Source organism: Genypterus blacodes, unplaced genomic scaffold (genome assembly GCF_046128005.1).
Source record: "Genypterus blacodes isolate CSIRO-AG114 ecotype Tasmania unplaced genomic scaffold, CSIRO-AGI_Gbla_v1 ptg000005l_1, whole genome shotgun sequence".
NCBI lineage: Eukaryota > Metazoa > Chordata > Actinopteri > Ophidiiformes > Ophidiidae > Genypterus > Genypterus blacodes.
The window spans coordinates 2006973-2030721 of NW_027466819.1; the positions used below are offsets into that span (position 1 = coordinate 2006973).

General features: G+C 47.4%; 2 protein-coding genes across 5 annotated transcripts in view; one reads left to right on the top strand and one right to left on the bottom strand.

Annotated features, from left to right (window-relative positions):
• The first annotated feature begins 1955 nt into the window (after positions 1 to 1955).
• Positions 1956 to 8909, top strand: mppe1 (metallophosphoesterase 1). Of its 2 annotated transcripts, none has more exons than XM_076148328.1 (9): positions 1956 to 2566; positions 2721 to 2829; positions 3668 to 3771; positions 4489 to 4569; positions 5245 to 5353; positions 5924 to 6004; positions 6611 to 6733; positions 6967 to 7107; positions 8153 to 8909. In XM_076148328.1, the coding sequence occupies exons 1-9, from the start codon at positions 2316 to 2318 to the stop codon at positions 8336 to 8338; spliced, it is 1185 nt and encodes a 394-aa protein (XP_076004443.1). In that variant the 5' UTR covers positions 1956 to 2315; the 3' UTR covers positions 8339 to 8909. The 2 variants fall into 2 exon arrangements, with proteins under 2 accessions (XP_076004443.1, XP_076004442.1); XM_076148327.1 differs by having other exon boundaries at positions 1958 to 2566; positions 5921 to 6004.
• A 402-nt stretch (positions 8910 to 9311) lies between these two features.
• The window catches only part of LOC142998034 (guanine nucleotide-binding protein G(olf) subunit alpha), a 36980-nt gene continuing 22542 nt past the window's right edge, over positions 9312 to 23749 (bottom strand). For 2 of the 3 annotated variants that reach the window (XM_076148323.1, XM_076148324.1), the window contains exons 6-12: positions 14445 to 14499; positions 14267 to 14340; positions 13287 to 13345; positions 13037 to 13157; positions 12797 to 12927; positions 12629 to 12696; positions 9312 to 12137 (exon numbers count right to left, since the gene is read on the bottom strand). In XM_076148323.1, coding sequence (XP_076004438.1) covers positions 11991 to 12137; positions 12629 to 12696; positions 12797 to 12927; positions 13037 to 13157; positions 13287 to 13345; positions 14267 to 14340; positions 14445 to 14499 — 655 coding nt within the window. In that variant the 3' untranslated portion in view covers positions 9312 to 11990. Of the gene's footprint in view, positions 12138 to 12628; positions 12697 to 12796; positions 12928 to 13036; positions 13158 to 13286; positions 13346 to 13574; positions 13746 to 14266; positions 14341 to 14444; positions 14500 to 23749 lie in introns of those variants that run through there. The other variant, XM_076148325.1, reaches the window with a different exon arrangement.

The window sequence follows — 23749 nt, forward strand, 5'->3', positions numbered from 1 at the left end:
TTATTGGTCTGTGCTGGTTCATTTAAAGTCTTAATGGAAACCATGGCAACACTTAATACATACATTAACAGTGCAGGCAGCTTCGGAACGCATCATGGGCTGAATTTTAATTTTAAAAGCTGTGTTGATCTTAGTAGCTTTGCCCGTTCAAACATCAATAGTCTGAGCCGCTGGCAGGTTAGAATCTGTAAACAGTTTCTGGCAAGATTTCCCTCGAAAAGCATGAATATGTAAGTTAATGTTGGACTAAGAGCAGGAGATAGACTCTGAGGCCCAACAAATGCGACCTGGGCTTGGAATGGTTGTGTTGCGTTGCTCCCAGGAGAGCGTGGGCAGGGAGAGGCAGGTGTCTCTCTTCATGCATTTTTAAAAAAACCAAAGAGATGGCATCCCGCCCCGAAACCCCACCCAACCCCACATTCATACAACCCCGCATTCACAGGGATTTACATTTAAATGCACATGAAATGGATGAATTGGCAAAAGGAAACAAGAGCTTTCCTTTTCCTCCAGCGTTTGGAACATTTGCACAAACAGCTTCTTGTCTATTCTAACACATGACCTGGAATTGAACTTTGCATGCAATCACATTCAAAGTCCCAATTAAGATGACAAAGGGAGACTTTTTCCATATTACATGCAATAGAGATTCAAATGGAAATGTCCAATTTGCCTTCAATTGTTGGGTTTGTGGCGGTGATTCTCTTTGATTTGGAGCTCCCCTGCAGTTTTGACTGAATTGAGTGTTTAAGGCCCATTGCAGTTGTTGTTGTTAAGGTAATTAGCCAAGATGAGGGCCGATGACAGTGACTGTAAGTGAGAGCCAGGAATGGGAAACGTTTTAAAGAGGAGTAATCTAAATGAGGTGTTTGGCTGTTTATCTCACAGCTTAGCAGCGGATTTTTTGGCGTTAATGCTGATTCGGCGTCTTGGGAGAAAAGCCATACGTCTTAATTACCTCAACGTGAATCTTTTCAGGCTCAAGAGTTGGGAGTAAGATCCTCTTTGTGTCCTCGGTGTTCAGTCAGTGGAGCAGAGCCAGACTGCACATCTGCAGGACATCACAATCTGAAGACTCCACCCTTGGGTTACTATGGACAGGGGATCTTATTAATGCTGGAACACACACACACAGACACACAGAGAGACACACACAGAGACACACACAAAGACAAGACTGCAAGTGGAATGCACTGAGCTTCCTCATACTGTTTTGTAAAGTTTCGCAATGTTCTTTGCGTGGGAGACTTCCATAGCCACAGCAAAATCACAGGAGGAAGTCACCCTCAACTGGTTTCTCTGGTCTTTCTCGTCTTAAATAGTTTATCTCATTCGCCACATTCTTGCAGGCTCAGTGTCAGTCGTTGTGTGAGCTTCTAATGCAGAGGCCAGAGGTGTGTGTGACCACTGACCAGATCCACAGCCATTTATTATATTTAACAACGAGAGAGAGAGAGAGAGAGAGAGAGAGAGAGAGAGAGAGAGAGAGAGAGAGAGAGAGAGAGAGAGAGAGAGAGAGAGAGAGAGAGAGAGAGAGAGAGAGAGAGAGAGAGAGAGAGAGAGAGAGAGAGAGAGAGAGAGAGAGAGAGAGAGAGAGCACACACATTCTCACAGACAAGCACACACACGGTCAATTTTCTTTTTTCTTGAAGGTCCCCGTGGTAAAATACCGGTTGTTTGGATTTATTTCAAAATAAAAGTCAAATATTCTCGTCCCCAGAGAGAATCTGTGAGAATAAAACGCAAGAGCCACGTTAAATCACAAATAATCAATAACCAGTGACATAACAATAACACAAAGTTTGAAGAATATTATTTTAACTAAAATTATTTACTACATCATAAATAATCACATTGGAATTTTTTTCAGATTTACTCACCGTAACCGTTCGTACTAATTTCGTTCCATTGTTTTGTGTTGAATATAAAAAGAAAGAGATTCATTATGTGATATTTATGTGAAAACATGTTTTGTTTTTTATTTTGAAGGTTTTAAGCGGAAGTGCTGCGTTATATTCTGTGCGGCTTGACGTCGCTGAAGCTGAGCGGCGCTCATTGCCAAACAGCGGCTGTGCAGCTCAGAGCCTCAGTCCGTCCGTCTGTCTGACTGTCACGGGAGGATATTTATAACGGCCATTATAAATTTGCAACAACCGGAGCTGATATCCGGAGGGGCTTCGACCCACAACCATCCTGCCATGAGCACCGAGCTGGAGACCTGAGCCCCGCGGTGTGGAAGAGGGGAAGATGCCTCATGGACCGCTCCATCACCAGTGCGCCACTTCAGGGCATCTCACACTCCCAATAACAAAGACATGCCGAGGTTTAGCGTCAGATGGATGGTGGCGGCGGTGCTGATTCTGGTGGTCGTCGGCGCCTTCTTCTTCTGCGAATATCTCATCTACTTTCCCACCATCCTGAGGTGCGCCTGGCCGAAGATCAGTCATGTGCGGGCCGGAGAGGGCATCGACGGCCGGCCGATGGACTCAACTCTCCGCGCCATGGTGCTGTCGGACACGCACCTCCTCGGAGCCGTGGGGGGACACTGGTTCGATAAGCTGAGAAGGTAAAAAAAACAAACATCATCAACATCATTCCGTTCCCCACCATCCACCCCTCCGTCCTGTCCGGCTCATCCGTCCATCCGTGGTCACCGCAGGACCGATATGTAAACAACAACAACCACAACAGTAAGGTCGGTGACCGGCTTGTGTTCACAGAGAATGGCAGATGGAGAGAGCGTTCCAGACCGCCCTGTGGCTCCTCAGGCCTGAAGTCGTCTTCATTCTCGGGGACATCTTCGACGAAGGCAAGTGGAGCTCTCAGAAGGTAACGCAGAGCTCCTCGCTCCTCCATTGTCTGCAAAACATCAAAGCCCAACGTGATGGTGGTGGTGGTGGTGGTGATGAAGATGAGGGTGGTTGTGTGAAATGTGAATGCATGTTGTCATCGGTGGTCGTCATCATCCTCTTCACCACGCAGGGGCAGAGAGGCTTTGTTTTTAAATTTCAAACAGCATCAGAAGCTGCAGTTTGCCTCCTCTGTGCTCTCTGTGCTGCAGCCTCCTTTTGGAAAATTCCCATGGGAAATCCCACAAGTCTGATCTGAAGTGGGAGTCAAGAAAGAGTGAAGAAAATTTGGAAGAAATTGAGAAATGAGAAGACAACCCAAGGGCAATTTAACAGATGGGAATTTAGTTAACAAATTAGTCAAAAAGTGCAAAACAAAACGGTTTAACCTTCTCATCGTGCTGCTTTTCTCTGTTCTCCCTCTTAAATTCGTCTTTTCACAAGGGACTTTTGTTATTTGTACATTGCTGGAGGATTTACTGAGAGCCGAACAGCTACAGCTCATTCAATAATGTGAAGCAGTTGACGTAGCGGCGGTGCAAACAGCAGCACGAGGCATTAAGGTGTAATTAAAGGGCTCCTGTGAGAGGCTGAGTCCCTGCAGGTGTACAAATAGATGAGAGTGTGAATCACAGCACAGATGCATCTTGTCCCAGACACCCATGGGAGCAGGAGGAGGGGGGAGGGAGTGAGCTCCTGGGTGACCCACAGAGATCCATTAACTCTTATGAATTTCCCACGAGTGTTTTCCTTAAGGGCCCATAAGTGAAAACTGCTACACAAAGGCTTGAGCTGCACCTGTGTTGTTCACTGTGCAGCACTGGGAGGATGACGTGCGGCGCTTCAACCGGATGTTCAGGCACTCTGCTGACACAGAACTGGTCGTGCTGGTTGGAAATCACGACATCGGTTTCCATTATGAGTAAGATTCCAATTTACTGCCTTATTCATCCTCGCCCTATCCAATAACCCTTAAGCCTTAGATGCAGTGTTGTTGATCAGAATGAGATTCCAGCAGGACTTTGGCTCCCAAACACAAACACACAGGCACCGCTATCACGAATCTTTCTGATATCGTTTACGGTTCCAGAAATAAACCTTCAATTACAGTAAAATGGCGTTCATAAGGACGAAGTCTATTTGCCTGCATCTCTTTGAAGGACTTTGACTCTAACACTTGCTTAGTTGCCAAAAAGGAAATGTTGTGTGACCTCAAAGAGGAAGAGAGCATAAGGACTTTGTACTGGTTGCATAAGGTTTGATTAAAATATGTTCATTGTGTGCAGAGGGTGGAGACGATCAAAAGCAATAGATTGTAAGAGAGTGACAAAGTGATAAAACTGCAATGTTTAGTTTCTACTTCAGCTGGAGTGTGTTAGATGAGCGTGTGTGACTTTAAGTGATGTTACTCTGGGGAAACAAAGCAGATCAAGTTTTGTTGATCTTCACTCAGGGGTTCTGTATTTTGTTTCCTAGAACCTAGATGGGGTTTGAGGGCACAAGCGATGGGTTAAAGGTGGTGTTAAGATGGCACACACACCTGTTGCGGCAGTCTGATGTAGGGTGTGTGTGTGTGTGTGTGTTTGTGTGTCAAGAACAGGTTTTTGAATGACCTAAACACACTGGCATCTCTCTGCAGGATGGACTGGTTCAAGCTGCAGCGCTTTGAGAAAGTCTTCAACGCCTCCTCCACCAGGATCATCAGCAGGAAGGGAGTCAAGTGGGTAACGCAGTGTGACACTGAAGGAGGAGAGAGGGTTTAACCCCCCACAAAGTGCCTCTGAGCAAGGGAGCAGGAACTAAACTGCTCTAGAGCTTAGTACATTCCTGTATCGTGAAAAAACAGAAACTTGTTCAGCAACTCCATACTCCTTGTTAGTATAGTGGACAGTATCTCCACCTGTCACGTGGAAGACTGGGGTTCGACTCATAGGCAACATTTCTCTTATCTTAATGAATGAAAGAACGTAGATCAGTGGCTGTCAGTGTTACTCAAACCAAAACATCAACAGATCTCATACACTTCATTCACTTACTCGTATACTTTTGAAATTGCCAGAGTTAAAGTAAAAACTTAGCTCTATGATAAAACAACAGCAACGATTTACTCTAAACTTGAAAGATTCTGATATAAATGTGTTTATTTACTCTGTATTAGCTATAAATTCCTTTGCTGCCTTGTTGAAATCCTCTAAGTCCACAGCTTTCTTCCTGTGGCAGCGCTGTAACCATGTAAGAGGAGAGCGGCAGACTCGCTGTTACATCACTGGGATCCATATTGCAGGAGGATCAAAAAAGGATCAGAGAGAATCCAGAATAAAAACATTGTGATATGATGTTTACTGCTTTTATGCTTCTAGTGTGTTTACAGAGTGTGTGTGTGTTTGTGTCTCAGCTTTCTGTTGGTGAACAGCGTGGCCCTGCACGGTGACGGCTGTCCCATCTGTCAGTCGGTGGAGAAGGAGCTGATCAAACTGTCCAGAGACCTCAACTGTTCTCTTCAGGTGGGAAAAACTTCCTGGAAAAGTCGGCGGCTTCTTCACAGCGCCGGCATCCAGAGAATGCGTGAAAATCTTCAGTCAAGTTAGGAAAAGATTGGAAAAAGATGTGGAAGTTACTGTTTAAGCAGAAGTAGTACAAAACTACTTAACAAGTCAAAGTCCTGTCTTTAGATTGGACCCGGATGAAGGTTCGGTATCTCTCATTCTGTGGATCCGATCATGTTGATAGATCGTTTGCTGCTTTACAGATCAAACAAAAGTGTTTTTCTATAAGCTATTTACCTGACAGCAGCTTTATCCAGCTCCTGTAAAGTGTAAACTCTGCAGCACAGAAACAGATAAGAGATCTGGAAAGGTCCAGACCCCCCAGGTGCAGATCAAGAATCAATGTGAAGATAGAAACACACCATCACCGCCATTATGTGGCTGGAAATTTGGATCTTCCACATTTAAATAAGGTCTTTGGGTCTGTTGATATTGATTGTGTGTTGAAAGTGATATATAAATTGTCTAGTTCTGTTAGAAAATGTTTGAAATGAGAGACAGGAAGTAAGAATAATTTCTCTGCAGCAGAACACACAGTCCAGCAGCGGCATGAAGGACAGCTGTGAAGGAGCGCAGGTGTACCCGCCCACACCACCTGTCATGTTACAGGTACACTGGCTCTGTGTGTGTGTGTGTGTGTGTGTGTGTGTGTGTGTGTGGGGGAGAGCTTCAGAGAACAACGTGAATGCATATACACACACACACACACACTGACTGACAGGAGCAGAACAGAATGTGACGCAGGTGGATTCACACACCCGGAGTGCAAATATGTCTGTTTGGAGGAATCAGAGAGGGGAGGAGTCAGTGCATCATCTTTATATGATGTCATCACTCTGCCATCAAGAGTGTGCAGTAAAGAAGGACATAGAGGGGAGATGGAGGAGTGAAGGGATTAAGAAGGAAAAGAAGGAAGGGAAAGGAAGGAAGGAAGGAAGGAAGGAAGGAAGGAAGGAAAGAAAGAAAGAAAGAAAGAAAGAAAGAAAGAAAGAAAGAAAGAAAGAAGAAAGACAGAAGCAAAAAAACACAGAAAGAAAGAAAGACAGACAGACAGACAGAAAAAAAGAAAGAAAGACAGAAAGACAGGCAGACAGACAGACAGACAGAAAGAAAGAAAGAAAAAGAAAGAAAGAAAGAAAGGAAGAAAGAAGTCTGGAGTGCAGGAGTGAACAAATAGGCAGACACGTGTGTGATTGACAGCTTGTCCTCGTGCAGCACTACCCCTTGTTCAGGGTCAGTGACGCCGCCTGCACCGGACAGGACGCCGCTCCTCCGGAAGAGCGACACCTGCTGTTCAGAGAGAAGTATGACGTGCTGTCCAAGGAGGCCTCGCAGAGGGTGAGGACGCGCGCACACACACACACACACACACACACACACACACACACACACACACACACACACTACACTCACAAACATCTGCTTTCAACCAATGGAAACACACCTCTAATATAGATACTGATGCTGATGATGATGATGATGATGATGATGATGATGATGATGTTAATGATGATGATGTAAGTGAGCTGCAACCCCTGTTACCCTGTTACGCTGCTGTGTCTCGTCCTCAGCTGCTGCAGTTGTTTAAGCCACGCCTCATTCTGAGTGGCCACACCCACAGCGGATGCGAAGTTCTCCATGACAACAAGTACCCAGAAATCAGCGTGCCATCTTTCAACTGGAGGAACCGCAACAACCCCAGCTTCATCCTGGTGACTGGCACTCACACACACACATACACACACCTTTAATGCCTTAAATGTTCTCTTAATTTGAAGGATCAGAGTACAGGCTGCTAAAAACAAACCTAAAATGATCTTAAGTGTTAAAGTAACTGCAGATTGGAGAGACAGCTTCATGCATATTCACTCATTTAACCCCTTAAAGTCACTTCTACCATGTACATTTAACATTATTCTTCCTATGGAACGTTTAAGGGAAAGTTTAAGGGGCTCTAAGGGCATAAACCAAAGCACTTCTGCTCTCTAGTGACACGAAAATCACAAAAAGGCCTCTTTGGGCTTCAGCAGAGACAATGCATGTTCTCTGTGAAATCTTCATCCTGCTGTTAATGACTGTGGCTGTCACATGGCGAGGGCGAAGGTTCAAAGTTGACGAGCGGCACGATGGTCACACTGTCCTTAATTAGTACAATTAGCTTTTCTGCGTGCCGATAAACAGAATTGATGTATTTTAGCTCCAAACAACAAAGACCAACAAAACAAAACAAAAGCCACAACGAATGCTTTGGTCACACGTTTCTCTCTATTTGCACAGTGAGACAGTAGATGCTTAAGTCTCCGTCACGTGATGCTGATGCGGCTGTAAACAGGCTGCTAAGGGTCAGATATCATCAGTGGATCATCAGTGGCGGCGTTACGGTCAAATCTGTGCTTTACAGTCTAAAAACCGTCTCCTCCTCCTCGCTGTTTAAGTGAGAAAAGACCCAGAATGCCTCAGTGCACAAACTCAATGGAACATGACCATCATTCATGCTTTTAGTCACACATGTGCTTTTCCTGTGACCACTGTATGACTTCATGCCTCTGAACGCACCACCACACCAAACCGCCATGATGGGCCAAACAAAACAGAACATATTCTCTCTGAACCTTCCACTTTTCCTCCATGCCCTTTCTTTCCTTCTTTACTCCCATAGTACCAGCAGAGGGACTTTCAAAATAAAGTGCTGAACATTACCTTAGATTGTTACCTCTAACTCCTGCTATTCTGCGTTTATGTCCCTCCGTCTCCCAGGCGTCCTTCTCGTCCAGCAGTTACGCTCTGTCCAAGTGTTTCCTGCCGGAGGAGAGCACGGTCATCAGCGTGTACTGCTCTGCCGGCGCCTGCTTCCTCTTCCTGTTCCTGGCTCACTGTCTGTGGATGAACGGCCTGCTGCAGTGCCTCAGCCTCTGCCTGCTGGGCAAGCACAAGTACCTGTGAACTTCATTACCCAGGGTACACTGCAACGACGGGTGCCAGGATGAGTCCACTGTGAAGTTCCTCTGCTGAACAAGCCAAAACCTGCTCGTACTACCTTGATATATTTGCCAAAATGTTTAGCAGAACTGTGAAGGATCGATATGTTTTATGTCTTTAAACGGACTGAAATGGATCTTGCCAATGGAGACGCTGAGGATGATGATGGTGAATTGATCTTTGTCCACTGAAAAGTCATATTTCCTGTGACCAAATGTGTTATTTATCAGAAGAATTTGCGCATTTGGCGTTAATGTAAATAAGCCCAGTCAGACTGAAACGTGTGTAAATACTCTTTGTTGCTGCTCTGGTGTACGGAGGTCAAGTCTGATGTGTGTGTGAGTGGTTTAAGTCTCTGGTGATCTTTGTTTTAGATTCTGAAAAGTTCTTTCTGTTTTTGGAAGTTTATGATTACGCAACGATCCGAGTATATTCCATCGTTGACTTTCTGTGTCAAATCTATGTGAGGGTTCTTTTGCCAAATTGTTGAGGAGTTTCTGATGAGGTGTAAATAATAAAGCAGAATCTGACACCGTGGTGTGTTTGGGTCGGTGAGGATGACAGCATGTGTGTGAGCAGTGACCGAGAGAATCAATCACCCAAAGCCTTAGGAACCCGTGGTAGAAGAATCACCAGAATGTATACAAAGAAAGCATACCTCCACCAAGGCCAAAGAGATCCTTTTCTGGAAGCGGACCAATCTGCACCAAGATAAGAATGAGAAGATAGACTGGCGACAAAAAGTGAGCTGCTTCCTCCCTGAGCCGCGACTCAAACAGCAGAGATGAACAACATACTGCACGTAAACAATACAAACCTTCAGACGTCTCTCTCCTTACTCATTAACTCTAATAACGCTTTGCTCGTCAGTACGGTAACTCTCCAGTGTCTCTGAAACCTCCACGGTAACAAATCTGGACACAACTGGACACCAAGATGGAAATAAAGCAAAGTCCTCTAATGTGCCTCTTTATTTAAAGAAAATAAAAATGTCATTTAATCATCCTCCCAGGCCAAACAAGGCTTTTGCACCTCCAGTCACTTCACTCTGTTTTGGGGGTTAGACGTGTACTGTAGCAGAAGAAAAGGCTGATGCTGTTTGTACAAGGAGAAGAGCTTTTGTCTTATTGGGTGCTGCTCACACATTCATAGTGCCTGTGCCATTGAGTTATGGCTCCAAAGGACCAAAGATTTACTAATATTGCACGCTCTCATTTATTCATCTCCATTCTAAACATGCTTTCCTATGTGTGTATGTATACATATTTACCGTATACATACATAGGTATGTACACCTAGGCACACACATAATTAAACATGTATAATTGTACATATATATTTATATAGACCTATAAATTTACATGTACATACATTTATAAAATTTTACACACACAACGCACACGCTTTCGCACGCCCTCTCTCTCTCTCGCTCCCGCACACACACCCACACACACACAATGCGTCTGTGAGTCTGTTTTATGTACACATGCGCACAGGCACACACACGCACACACATCAGTACAGGTCTCACACACACACACTTCATATTGAGAAAAGAAAAAAAAAAAAAAAAGGAAAAAAAGAAAGAAAAAAGTCGGTTCCTATTAAAACAACACCAGGTTGCAATTTGGACACTTTCAATGGATTTCCAATGTTTGTTTAAAGCTGTGAAATTTTAAACAAAATAGGAGGAAAAAAAAAAAGAAGAAAACAAAACAAAGGCATGGCGCTGCAACATCTGGTCTTCACTGCAGGTAAGTGGTTAATTTGCATAATGTATACAGGTTTTTAGGATTTTTTCCCTATTTTTTATTTTTTACTAAACAGCATTTCCTTTTATTATAAACCAGAAAAAACTAAACTCTACAGAGAAAGTCCCCTACCCGCAGTCTTCTGCTGCCGATAGAGTTTGACATCAAGCTGTACAGCGCAGTCGAAAACATACTTACATCTGAGCTCATTTACAGGTACAGCCATAATCAAGGCACAAAGATCTACAAGTAGATTTGTTTTTCTTTCAATAAAGTTGTACAAAATAATATTACATTTTACAGTCTGTACAGGATAATTCAACCTTGCACAGTGTACAAGTTTAACAAAATAAAAGAACCAAAAAAAAAAAAGAAGAGAACAATACATTTCTCTTTCTCTCTCTCTCTCTCTCTCTCTCTCTCTCGCTCTCTCTCTCTCTCTCTCGCTCTCTCGCTCTCTCTCTCTCTCTCTCTCTCCCCCCTCCCCTCCCCCTCAGTATCTCTAAGCTAAAGGATGGTTGTGTGGACAAAAACCAAAAAAAGAAAAAAGGAGGCATGTCCGAGTCCGTGGAGGCGTCTCTCCGTCCGGGTCGCGCCCAGCGGCGGCAGCGGCGGGGGGCGGGGCTAAGGTGCAGACAGCTCAGTCCCTTTGCTTCATTCACATCCTTCTCTCTGTCATTCTCCTGCCCCCCCCCTTGTTTCGCTCCTCCCCCCCTCCGTCTGCTCCACGCATGTGTGTGTGTGTGTGGGTGCATGTGTGTGTGTGTGTGTGTGTGTTTGTGTATATGTGTGCGTGTGTGTCCATCTCTGGGCTGCTCGGTCCATCCTGCAGCTCGGCAAGCTAACGTCTTGACAGGGAAATAAATATGGTGATGCTACATTGTGTGTATGCTTCCTCTGGAGAAAAAACAAAAACAAAAACTTATTAAGGAACCTGATGCAAAGTGCATTTCGTCTCTTCGTCCGCTCGTCTTCCGCTTCCCCTCCGTCCTCTCCTCTCCCCCGCCTGTCGCCGTGTCGTCTTCCACGGTGTGTGCGGGGGGGAGGAGGAGCAGAGGAACCGTTACGGGTGGAGGGCCGGGGGGGAGGGAGGGGCAAAAAAAGGGGAGGGGCAAAGGTCATGGTGGTGATGCCAGCTTCAACTGGCAAAGTGACACGTCAACATAAACACACACACGCGTTCGCTCGCTCGCTCACACGGCACGCCACCCTCTCGCCCCTCTTCACCCAACACACACACACACACACACACACTCAAAATGAAAACACACACCCACACGCTCTCCACGCCGAGTTCCCGCAGGTGTGTTTCATGTGTCCACACCCACCAGTCCAGGTCCAGTGACAAAAGCCAATGTCAAAAATACCTTAGGACACCAACGGGGGGAGGAGGGGGGCGGGGCATGAGGGAGGGGGCGGGGAAATCAAGAGAGGTAGCCCGAGGCTTAGTGGAATGACAAAAATCAAGGCATTCAAAAGTAAAACCCCCCCCCCAAAAAAAAAAAAAAAGACGACAAAAGCGGCACGCAAACAACTTTTGTTCCCCAAACTTCCTTTAACTGTGAAATGGGGATGAATCTGTCTCAGAGGGGGGGAAGAGGCAAAAACTACAAAAAGCCAAAGTTAAGAAGAGGAAGAGGATTTGACACACTTCAGTAGTACTTCATAGTCCTTGACAGGGGGGGGGGGAGGGGGGGGTGAGGAGGGGGAGAGGGGTTCTGGGGGGGGTGTGTGGGGAGCGAGAAGAGGAAGAGGTGGAGGGAGTCGTCAAGGATGCAGAACGGTGGAGGAAAGAACAAAAACAAAATCAAAAAAAAGCCGAAAAAACCCAGCGAAGGCTGACGGAGGAACGTGAACGTGTCCCATCACAAGAGTTCGTACTGCCGCAGGTGCATTCTCTGGATGATGTCCCGGCAGTCGTTGAACACCCGCCGGATGTTCTCTGTGTCCACGGCGCAGGTGAAGTGTGGGTAGCAGTAATGTCTGCCGTCGCCGCTCGCAGTGCTGATCCGCTGTGAGGGAGGAAGAGGAAGTGGAGGAGAAGGAGGAGAGGGGGCGGGAGGGATAGAGAAAACAGACGTCAGGGGCAGCCGAGACAGAATCTGTCACGGCAACCATCTATATCTTCTGTTGCTCACAGACTTGAACCCTCCCCCTCCCCCCCTCTGCCCCCCCCCCCCTCTGTCCCCCCCACAGTCTTATTGTCCACGCTGGTGTGCCGAGTTACTCACATTTCTTTCTTACTTATACAATTGATTTGTCCCGATTATTCTTATCAAGACTCAATCGGGAACACGGGCCCCTTTAGTTTAGAAACGCAGTGTGACCATAACGAGCTGAACCGTCACTACGCAGCTCAGATCACTGCGGCCTTTCACTCATTTAGAGAGTTGTTAAGGTATACTACTACTACTACTACTAATAATAAGTAATATAATATAATGTATGTATTATAATATCTATCTAGTCCTTGTTCAGGCGCCTTCAAACTGTCTGAACTCACCAGAAACTCGTCTCGGATGAAGAACTTAGCTCTCGTCACTCTCGGGTCTTCACCGGGTTCAGGAGTTGCTGAGAAGAAGAAGAAGAAGAAGCACAGAGAGAGTTTAAACACCGGGGCTGAGGTGAGGCTGGGTGTACTCAGTGTGTGTAGACAGGGAGGCACACACACCTTCATTTGGTATGGTGTAGCGAGCATATTCAGGGAAGTAGTCTTCGATTTTGGATTTTCCAGCTAATACTTTCTCAGCCAGCATGTCCTGCTTGTTCAGGAATAAGATGACTGATATAGTGCGTAACCATCTGGAAAGCAAGCACACACACAGCAAAACAACATGAAACACATCCTGCCCGCGTGCTTAGGGTTGGGTCCCGGGTCTGAATCTGGTCAAAGAGGTCAAACCGGACTCACCTGTTGTTCCAAATACTGCGGAAGAGGTCCAGAGCTTCTCGTAGCCTGTTGGTGTTGTTGTCTTCCCTTATTACCATGTTGTAGCTGCTGCTGGCCACCACGAAGATGATAGCGGTGACGTCTACCACAAAATAAAGAGGAGAAGGACAGCACGTCAAAAAAATAACCCTGAAACAAAAGGAGGCGATGCGAGGAGAACGTGTTCCCCTGACACACAAACTGCGTCCGTGTCAAGAGAGGGAAGTCTCACCGTTAAAGCACTGGATCCATTTTCTCCTTTCATCTCTCTGGCCGCCAACATCAAACATGCTGTGGAGGAAGAAGAGGAGAGAGAAAGATACTGGGTCAACCTCATCACACACACACAACGTGCTGAATGCTGCCCTCCTGTGGCTACAGAGGGCACAGCCTGTAAGGAGCGTGATGGAGCTACTGGCTGCTGGACTTTGTACAGGCAGATGATCACATATTGTGTAACTGCTTTGGTCTGACGCTGAATCTGTAAATCCATCTGGAGACACACCGACATTACTCTCACCTCGGCGACCTCCATTGTCTGGCGAATATCGACGACTAATGACTAATATCCACCTGGAGTCGAAGCAACATGCAGAGCTTTGACTTTCCCCTCAGGATGATATCATCGAATAACAAAAGATGGCAGAGCAGAGTCTGTTGTGTGTGTGTGTGTGTGTGTGTGTGTGTGTGTGTGTGTGTGTGTGTGACTGGAAATAGGTCATCTTATCTGACATCATCCACGTAGTTACACAACTCTTTAACTTTCACTGGCTGCTGGTTGTAACTGCAGCCTGGGCTCAGAGATCACACACTGCTCAGCTGTGATCACACACACATCTACGTTTACATTAACACGGCGGCGTCCGTCCAGCGGCTGAGCAGGTTGGGCTCTCCGCTGCTGTTATGCGGCACAGATCTTATTTTGTTTTAAAACGGGGTCAGAGTAAATATAGCGCCGCAGCCCAGAGATCCTCTAATGTGTGTTTACAAGAAGGAGGAACAGAGACGGCGTCTGAAATCGTTTCCTCCATTGTGTCATCCTCATTTCATGCAGAGCAATGTCCAGTATCAAAGCTCTTCACATCATTTATGGGAGCTGGTGGCGTTGCTTAACTAAATGTCTTTCTGTGGTGAGATAGAGTCTGAGGCACAGTCATCAACACGGCGTCATCACGAGCCTCAGACCCCAGAGAAAACACGGCTCACACTTACTGAAAGTTCACTTTGTCTACTTGGAACCTCGTCTCAAAAATCCCTGAAGTTAACACTCGGCAGCGTAGCAGATCCTGGAAAACAGGAGAGAACAGAAGAGAAAGTTTTCCCCATTTAGTAACATTAGCTCCACAGCAGCACGGAGGCGATGGCGTGCAGAGGGACAGAGCAGACTGACCTGGTCCGTTGGTGTGTAGTCGCTCTGTCTTACAGAGTCGATTCTGTCCAGGAAACTGCAAAGAGATAAACACAACAGATTTAGACTTTGTGTCCATAAATACAGATTCAGAGGCAAATCACCTCACAGAGAAGCCAAAGGCCGCTGTTGCTATACCAACAGGCAAACATAAACATCCACATCTCTGAGACTTCCAGCTACAGCAAACGCAGCCAGAAGCAGCCGCCATGTCTGACTTCCTGTCCGGGTTTGGAGGGCTGGTGCTATGGCAGCTGGTAGCCACAAGAGGGCAGGGCTGTTCAGTCTGGGCTATTTTGGTCTGTCTCTAGCTGGAGTGATTACATAAGACAGTTATTGTGGAGGTTAGACAGCTTGCTGTTGCCGTCTCTTCACTGCGAGCAGCTGCAGCTGCAGCAGCAGCAGCAGCAGCGTCTCTGCAGCACAGCACCCAGGATCAGGACACTGAAGCCGGGGACATACAGACACACACACAGGCCCCTGGATGATCAGGAGGAGTGTGTGTGTGTGTGTGTGTGTGTGTGTGTGTGACATTACAGAGGACGCAGGTAGCAGACGGTTTCACACACACTGACTGTGGTTACAGCAGCACATGAGAGAGCTGAGGCACGTCAAATGAGCGACCGCGGTGTGTGTGTGTGTGTGTTTTGTTCACAGTTTTAGTCAGTTCTCCATTTGGGGGACCTGATCTGGACTTAGACAAATGATCAAACATGTAAATAACTAATTAGAAATGCTCAAACCCTGACACACACACATACACACACACACAGACAAAAACCTCTCTCTCTCTTTCTAGCTCGCCCCCCCCCCTCACTGCAACAACGTGTGTTTAAATTTAGTCACTGTTCCTTACAAAAACCTGAGTTCCTGAGGCTTTATGAGGCCGTGTGACAGGGGGCCTGATGGTGGACCACATGGGGGCCGGTTGGTGGACCTGTTGGTGGACCGCCTGGGGGCCGATTTGGGTCCTCGCCCCCGGCCAGAGAGGAAGATAACGGCTATTATCCGGGAGCCGCCTCAGATAATCACGTCTCACCCACCAAACGGTTCGGGTGCAACTTCTCTGGGACGCCGGTGCCCCAAATAGACAAACAGCCGGGTTTCAGGTCCGGTTTAATCTGAACCAGGAGCTCTCAGCGTGTTCTGTGTTCCCTCATAATGCTGCGCTAAATTAAAACAGATTGTGATTTCCCAGCGACCTATTTGTGCCACCGTTTAATAAGAAAACCACGATTACAGCTTCTCTCTTACGCAGTACAACCCGTATTGTAACTCACACAAACACACACACACGCACCCACGCACACACGCACACACACACACACACACACACACACACACACACACACACACACACACACACACACACACACACACACACACACACACACACACACACACACACACACACACACACACACACACACACACACACGCCTGCATACTGAGGGACAGTCTGACGTTATGGCGCCCACGTCCACGTAGCTCAAGTTGAATGTTACTGATGATCAAAGAGAACGCTGCAGTTTGAGCAGAGAGGGCATTAAAAAACAGAGTCACACGGGCCTTCTGGGGGGTCACAGGTCACCCAGCTGCTCCCTGAAACGGAGCTCACGTCCCAGCAATCGAGCGATTTGGCCTCTTTCTTCCTCTTAGTTATGGAGAGGCACAACAAACAAACCGAACGTGCCAAAGCAGAGAGGAATCAGGGCTGGAAAAACGCTCCACCCCCCCCCCCCCCCCCCCCACACACACACACACACACACACACACACACACACACACACACACACACACACACAGCGACAGCGACAGTGACCAGCCTCATGTGCTCATTTGATAATTGGGTTGACTTTTTACAAATAGCGCACCATCTTTAATTAGCAGTGCAGAGAGTCCGGTCGATAGTTTCCATATTTTGAGCCGCTCAGGCCGACATAATGGACTCTCTCTCACTTTAGTGTCCGACTGACCGGGCGGGCAGCTCTCTAAACCTCACTGCTGGACGGGGAGCACATACACACACAGACACACATGGGCTGCACTGTTTCCAACCAGCAGATAACAACTGGAAACCTTCAGATACAGCAAATTTCCGGTTTCAAACAAGAAGTGAACAATCCTAAAGTTATCCTACAGTTTGCCAAACCGTGGCCTGATATGTAAACTTGACTCGTCTCATACGGCAGGGACAGACAAGAGACACACGTGCGGGGCGAGGCGGGACGCGGCTCGGGCTCCCGGTCACCTGGTGGAAAGATCTGAGCCCCGGGTTCAGCTCGTCCATCCAAACAGGAACACTGTGTCGTTGTGGGAGATGGATCTGGAACCACACAGATCCATCAGCCGCTCAGTGGGTACTTCCTAAATATAGGCGCGAGAACGGAGACACTCCTGAAAGTCAAACCAAATCCTGTGTAAACAAAAGTGCCTGCTTTCTCTCAAAGCCGCCAATTCCTCCTTCCAGGGCCGCATCAAGTCCTGGTTTTGAAAGGTGTTGTATAAAAATGTGAAATACATTGTAATGCCCTTTTGTCTCTGTTTAGTGTCGACCTGGGCCGTTACAGCGCTGCGGCTTAAAATAGACTCAGGCCCCAAATTCTGTGTTTATGCAGAGCTCAGGGCAACGGCTCACACAATCACACTGACTTACGGCTTTCTAGAAATAATATTCAACCCTAACATCAACACACCAGCGGCCATGCAGAGGATTAGTCTGGGACAGAAATAGAAAACAAGGTAAAAATAGTCTAATCAACATTATGGAGCAGGTTTCACACACAGACACACACACACACACTGTTCGAACTGGCTCGTTATGTCTTCTGTTGAGACGACACCCTCTCTCTCCTCCGCTGATCAGGAGTCAATAAGCAATATCTGACATCAGACAGAGGAGAGGCGGCCGTATCGCTGCAGATTGCGTAACCCTGGAATGAGCCGAGCTGGCTGACCCGACAACCGCTGATTACAAACCAAACAAAGCTAGACGTGTGTGTGTGTATGTGCGTGTGTGTGTGTGTAATGTCGCCCTGTGTTTCAAACTCGGATTCAAATGCTGAGCCGATCAAATCAGGCCAAACCTGTGTGAGGGAGCCGGAGCCGCCCGGGCCTGTGTTGCTGTTTGTGTAGTACCCAGGCCGGCCTCCGGGTGGCATCCCTCCGCTCCTGCTGCACACAGCCTCTCTTCCACACTGACCCTGCCTGCTTTTAGCAGCTGGGTTCCCATGGCAACCCCAGTCTGTCGATACCACTCCTCTCTCTCTCTCTCGCTCTCTGTGTCTCTCTCTCTCTCTCCCTCGCTCTCTCTCTCTCTCTCTCTCTCTCTCTCTCTCTCTCTCTCTCTCTCTCTAAGCCAGGCCGCACTTGTATCCTTCCATTCCCAGACTCTCCCATACATCAACACAAAGCAGAGCCACGCTCTCTGCTAGCTCTTTCTGCGTGTGTGTGTGTGTGTGTGTGTGTGTGTGTGTGTGTGTGTGTGTGTGTGTGTGTGTGTGTGTGTGTGTGTGTGTGTGCTCGGTGGGAGGGCACAGCAAATTTAGGCTTACAAAGACAGATTCATCTAAAACGCCGCCGTCTCAAGCAACAAACCAAAATAAGTCACATCTTCAGAGGAGCGAGCGCAGCGCCTGCTCGTACGCTAAGACTCCGCTTAAAGTCGGCCATGCCCTGAAAAAGCCTCGGACAGCCGTGATGAATCAGATGCACAGAGTAATAGGAGTTGATGAGAGCTAAACAATGGAGCTGAGTGATAAGGATGGTAGGTGTCACGCTAGGAGTCATGGTAGGAGTCATGGCCCAGTACAGCTGAGCCTCACTGGGAGAGGACCAGTCTGAGGATGAGTCACTGCAAACTGTGGACATGCTTTCATAGCAACATCAAGAAAAAAGCCCCAAAATCAAAAAAGACACACAGGGAAGCGACGGGTCAGTATAAATGATCAAGGTGGCTCCATTCTCCTGCGATAGTCGCTGATGTGGGGAAACTGATTAGATGTGATTTAATATGCTGGTTATTAGCATGACATCTGTACAAAGTAATGAGGGGACAGAGTCATTACATCACCCAGGAAGAGCCCAGGACTCAAACTCTACACAGCAGAAACAAAAAACACACAACGTAAACGCAGAAACGTTTCAGTTTCAATCCGAAATGTAAATTTAAAACTTTGGAAATGGAACCAGAGCGTCCACTTCCTGAATCGGTGCGAGGGGGAAGAAGCAGATGAGCCGCAACTGCAGGTGATAACAGAGGCGCCGCTTTCATTTGTAAGCAAAAGCAGAACTCAAAATGGAGCCGGACGATCGGAGAGTTCCTCCCCGAGCGGACTGAGGAGGTTTAGAGACGTTCTATTAAAGAATAAAGACTTCTTTCAGCAAACACAAAGTCTCAAACACATTTCCTCCTGTTTGCTCTCAGGAGGTGTTGCAGCTCTTTGCTCAGCCGCTCTATGATTTATATACCATAAGCTGTAATTATTAGATGATGGCACATTATATATCTTTGCTTAACCTGCAACAGCTGTAAAACATTTGGGTGTAATGTTGAATTAATTCTCTAAGTAAACGTTACTATGAGGTAAAGTATTGCTTGGAGGAACTCCAAAGACATAAAAAAAAAAAAAAAGGAACTGGATGTTCTGGTAACACGGCTCTGACATTCCCAGATACACACGCGTTCGGGATGAGGCTGCGTGTCTTCCTGGTGGTCTTTAGAACGAAGAAGCTCTAATGCCGACAACAATAAGTCATCCATATTTAAGGCCCTGGTGTTGACTTAGCTTAGCCTCCCAGGTTACCTCCTCCAGGGCCTGATGAAACACCCGACAGCTCAGACTGGCCGGGCAAACAAACCGCTGTGACAGAAAATATATAAAAGCTTTCTATAAATAGCTTTGTGCCCCCTCTGGCCACATTCCACAGGAGGTGAAAGTTGAGGCCTTGTTTGAACAGTGGTGGAGGTGCAGCGCGACCTTTGACCCGGGTGTGGCCGCTCACCGATGGACGTTACGCTGTCGGCTACCGGGGCCTGCAGGCTGCGTGACCTGGAGCTCGCCACGGCCTGAAAGTCGGGGGTTTGAACTCCTCCACCCGCCCCCCCGCCCCTCCATGTGATGCGGAACATGCTAAAGTCAATGCTCGCACACGTGGTCATGTGCTTTTTGATGGATTTAGCATGCCTTCAAGTCTGCTGCTGCTGCTGCTGCTGCTGCTGCTCGCCGTCAGGCCCGAGAGGAAGAGCGAGGAAGGAGCTGCGAGCGCCTCTCATGATTAGACAGCGAAAAAGTCTCCTCACATGTCAAACCCCTCTTAGATCATCCGGCTCCCCTTCTGTCTCTGGCAGTGTTAGAAACGAGAGCAAGCGTGTGTGTGTGTGTGCGCGTACGTACAAGGGGGAGACAGCGCAGGAAAGCTGGTGTGTGTGTGTGTGTGTGTGTTCATTCACTTGTGCGTGTGTTCCCATTATCAGGGTATTAGGAGCGAGGCTGTGGCTGAAGCAGGCGGCGAGCGAGCGAGCTTACACACACACAAACTGAGTAAATGTCCCTAAGTACTGTACTTGAGTAAATAGCGGGAGGTATTTGAGTTACTCGTTTAGCCGACGCCAGAATAACTTTGAGAGAGAGAACTCCTACTTTGAGCGGAGTAATTCCCGTTTTGGGACACTCCGTACTTTGATCCACTTCAGCAGCAGGAAATAAACATGGCTGCTGTCAGGAAGAAATCCTCAACCTCCAAACATTTAAGGGATCTTTGGAGGAAGGGGGAAAAAAAACCCTGGCTTGGATGACATCATCACTTTATTATCTGTAGAGTTGTGTAGATAATATTATAGATGAACGTGTGCAGCAGCAGTAGCGTGTGTCAGGTTCAGAGTTCAGCCTCAGCCAGCTCAGATCAGACAGAGGAGGAGGAGGAGGAGGAGGAGGAGGAGGAGTTCCTGTTCCTGCTGAGACTTTGGCCTGTTTGCTGTTAGAATCCAGGCTTTCCTTCTTTTCTTTCTCGACTTGTAATGCAGTATTGTTCCATTGTGGCATTACTGCTACTTAAGTAAAAGGATTTGAGTCCCTCTTCCACCGCTGACACACACCCACACACACACACATACGCGCAAAACCAACACAGAGGCATTTTGTGTCTCACCTTCTGCTTCTGACCTTCCCTTTGTTTACAGCGCATTGCCGGGATACTCCCTTTGATTCGGCTGCGCACACGTGACCCTCCGCCAGTTTCTGCTCTGCAGTGCTGCTGCTAAAAATAGCCTCAGCTTGCCCTGGCTCCACAGCTAGTTTACATAAGCTCTAAGGGGGGTGGGGGAGCTGGAAGATGAGGGGGAGAAAAGGGAGAGACAGAGGAGAGGAGGGGAGGGGGGGGGGGGGGGCTACGTGGGGGGAGGGAGCCAAAGAGAGAGACAGAGAGAGACAGAGGGAGAGAGAGAGACAGAGAGAGACACACATGCAGGGAGAGAGAGAGAGAGAGCGACAGAGAGAGGCTACTGACGACAATTCCACAATCTCTGAGCAAGGAACCTGCAGCACAACCGCTGTCCTCCACCAGTCTGTGCCTTTACACTCCTGGTTGCCGGCAGCAGCGTGTGTGTGTGTGTGTGTGTGTGTGTGTGTGTGTGTGTGTGTGTGTGTGTGTGTGTGTGTGTGTGTGTGTGTGTGTGTGTCAGTTAATTCGAGACAAAACTACCAAACGAGTTAAAGCTCTAATCTATCCGCAGGTCCAGGTCTGGGAGTGTTGCCGGGGCGAGAGCGGCAAGTTTCCTTTTCAAAATCCAGCTTTCTATCCCGCTAACACACAGAGTGAGTTTGGTTGATTAGTTACCGTCTAAACTGTGACCTCTCAGGGTCCAACGGCCACAACCTGGACGTGAGAATGCTCTCATCTGATAATAAAAGAATTCTTTAATCTCCACCTACCAAAGTAAAAGCCACACACAAACTTAAGGACAGACGTCTGACTCTCACACCAATCTAACTTGTTCTGCTTTTTTGTCAGATGACCCCTCGTCTCTTCTGTCCCCTCCGCCTCTGAAAGACAAACGTGAGCTCTTGCCACATGTGCGGGGGGTCGAGTTTGGGAAGTTGACGGACGGCATTTTGGGTGTAATCGATGTCCCGGTGTCTGTAGACGCGGGCACACATGAGGCCTTTTGTTTGCTCTCCGTCTTCAAAGCTGCTTGTTTGCAATCTGAGCAAACTTTGCGAGCCGGGAGCGGAGAGAGAGAGAGAGAAGGAGAGAGAGAGAGAGAGGAAAAAAAAGGCTGTGCTGAGCTCTAACCTGGAAGCGAGGCTCCATTACGGCCTCTTCTTTCACACACATGTCCACGGGGAGGCAGTGTCTCAGCTCACTAAAGGGCAATGTACAGAAACAACAGCAGCTACTCTGGATTTGGATCAATCTAAACGGAGCTAAAACCAAAACAGGAGACAAAGCAGTGAGGTGGACTCTGTGCGCCGTCAGAGCAGAACATCACAGAAGCTTCTGCACGCTGGACTGGACTGGACTGCACCACACACACACACACACACACACACACACACACACACACACACACACACACACACACACACACACACACACACACACACACACAGCACACACACACAGCACACACACACAGCACACACACACAGCACACACTCCTTTGTCCTCCGATTAATGCGTGAAACAAATATGCCTACTACCAGATTTGGGCATGTCCTTTAGAGTCCTGTACTGGCCAAAGATGGACTCCTAAGTGTTCAGAACAGCTGAACACCGAGCGCATAAACCCGGCGTTCAGCATTTAAAACCTGATCTCTGCTCATAAATAACGTCCCCGCACACGCTTGCCTCTTGTCTCGCAGACGATTTCTGCTCAGATTTGTTTTCCCCCTCGCACAATAGTTACTTCTGTGATGAATTTCCACAGTGTGTGTGTGTGTGTGTGTGTGAGAGAGACAGAGAGAGAAAGGTTGGTAAGTCTATGCGTCTGTCTGTATGCATGCGTGTGTGTATGTGTGTGTGTGTGTGTGTGGTGGGCACACAGTAACAGATTGGTAGATATCTGCCATTCACCAGCATCTCTGCCTCTCTGTGGCTCCTTCTGTCCTATAAAATGGAAGCACAGTTTAGCCCAAAAATAAAAATCTATTTATAGCAGCATTTTCCCGTCTTTAAGTAGAAGATGAATTCCCTTTTCTTCCGCGTTTCAGTCCGACGCTGTTACTCTTACAGATCTGCCTGTACAAAGCTTGTGATGAACACGAGGCTGCGTTCAAGCTACATAGGGACGCAACTTTGCTATTAGATATGAAACACAGAAAGAGAGATAAAAGTTACTCAATGTGTGTTTGTTGTTTTCAGCTTCAGATAACTTTTCTAAACGTAAACTCTCTCTCCTTTCCTATGTGAAGGCAGCTCGTCAGACTCTCCCAGGCCTCTGGTCTCTAGGAATAAAACACAAACACATTAGTCTTGTGACATGTAGCATGTAGCCGGGCAGCTTTACACTCTCTGAACCATTTCCAAATGCAGAGACGGGCTGAGGGCTTTCTAGACCGACAACTGGAGCTGCTACAACATCTTCAGTCCTCTTAATGATCAGAAAAGGACATTAACAGTCATCGATACACCAACTTCCAGGCTACATAAAGCCTGGTGTGTGCCGTGTCACTTTGAGAGCTTTGAAATGTATCATAGTGAAATAATGGGAGTGGATTTTGGTCCACAAACACACACACACACGCACTCTACAGAAGGTTTCATATACAGTAAGGAACTTCATGTGTTAAACTACATCCTCTGCACTGTAGCTTTCAGGCCTCAAGAGAGCTGTATACATAGACAGAGAGAGAGAGAGAGCGAGAGAGAGTCCCTCAGGGGGTTCTAACAACCTTAAGGACAGTGGTTTGTTAAGATGGAGTCCCACCGAGCTTCCAGTAGATCAGATTCTACAGTTGAAGAACCACTCCTTCATTTCCCCTTAGAAATCACACACACACACACACACACACACACACACACACACAGCCACACACACACACACACACACACACACACACACACACACACACACACACACACACACACACACACACACACACACACACACACACACACACACACACACACACACACACACACACACACACACAGAGAGTATACTTCCATAGTGCCCTCTTTGATTATTCCTCAGTCAGCTGACAGCAGGTCATCTGATTTCACCAAGTGACACAAAGGTTTTTGTTAAAGTGGATTAAGGCCTTTTATGATTCTCTTCATGGAGAGAA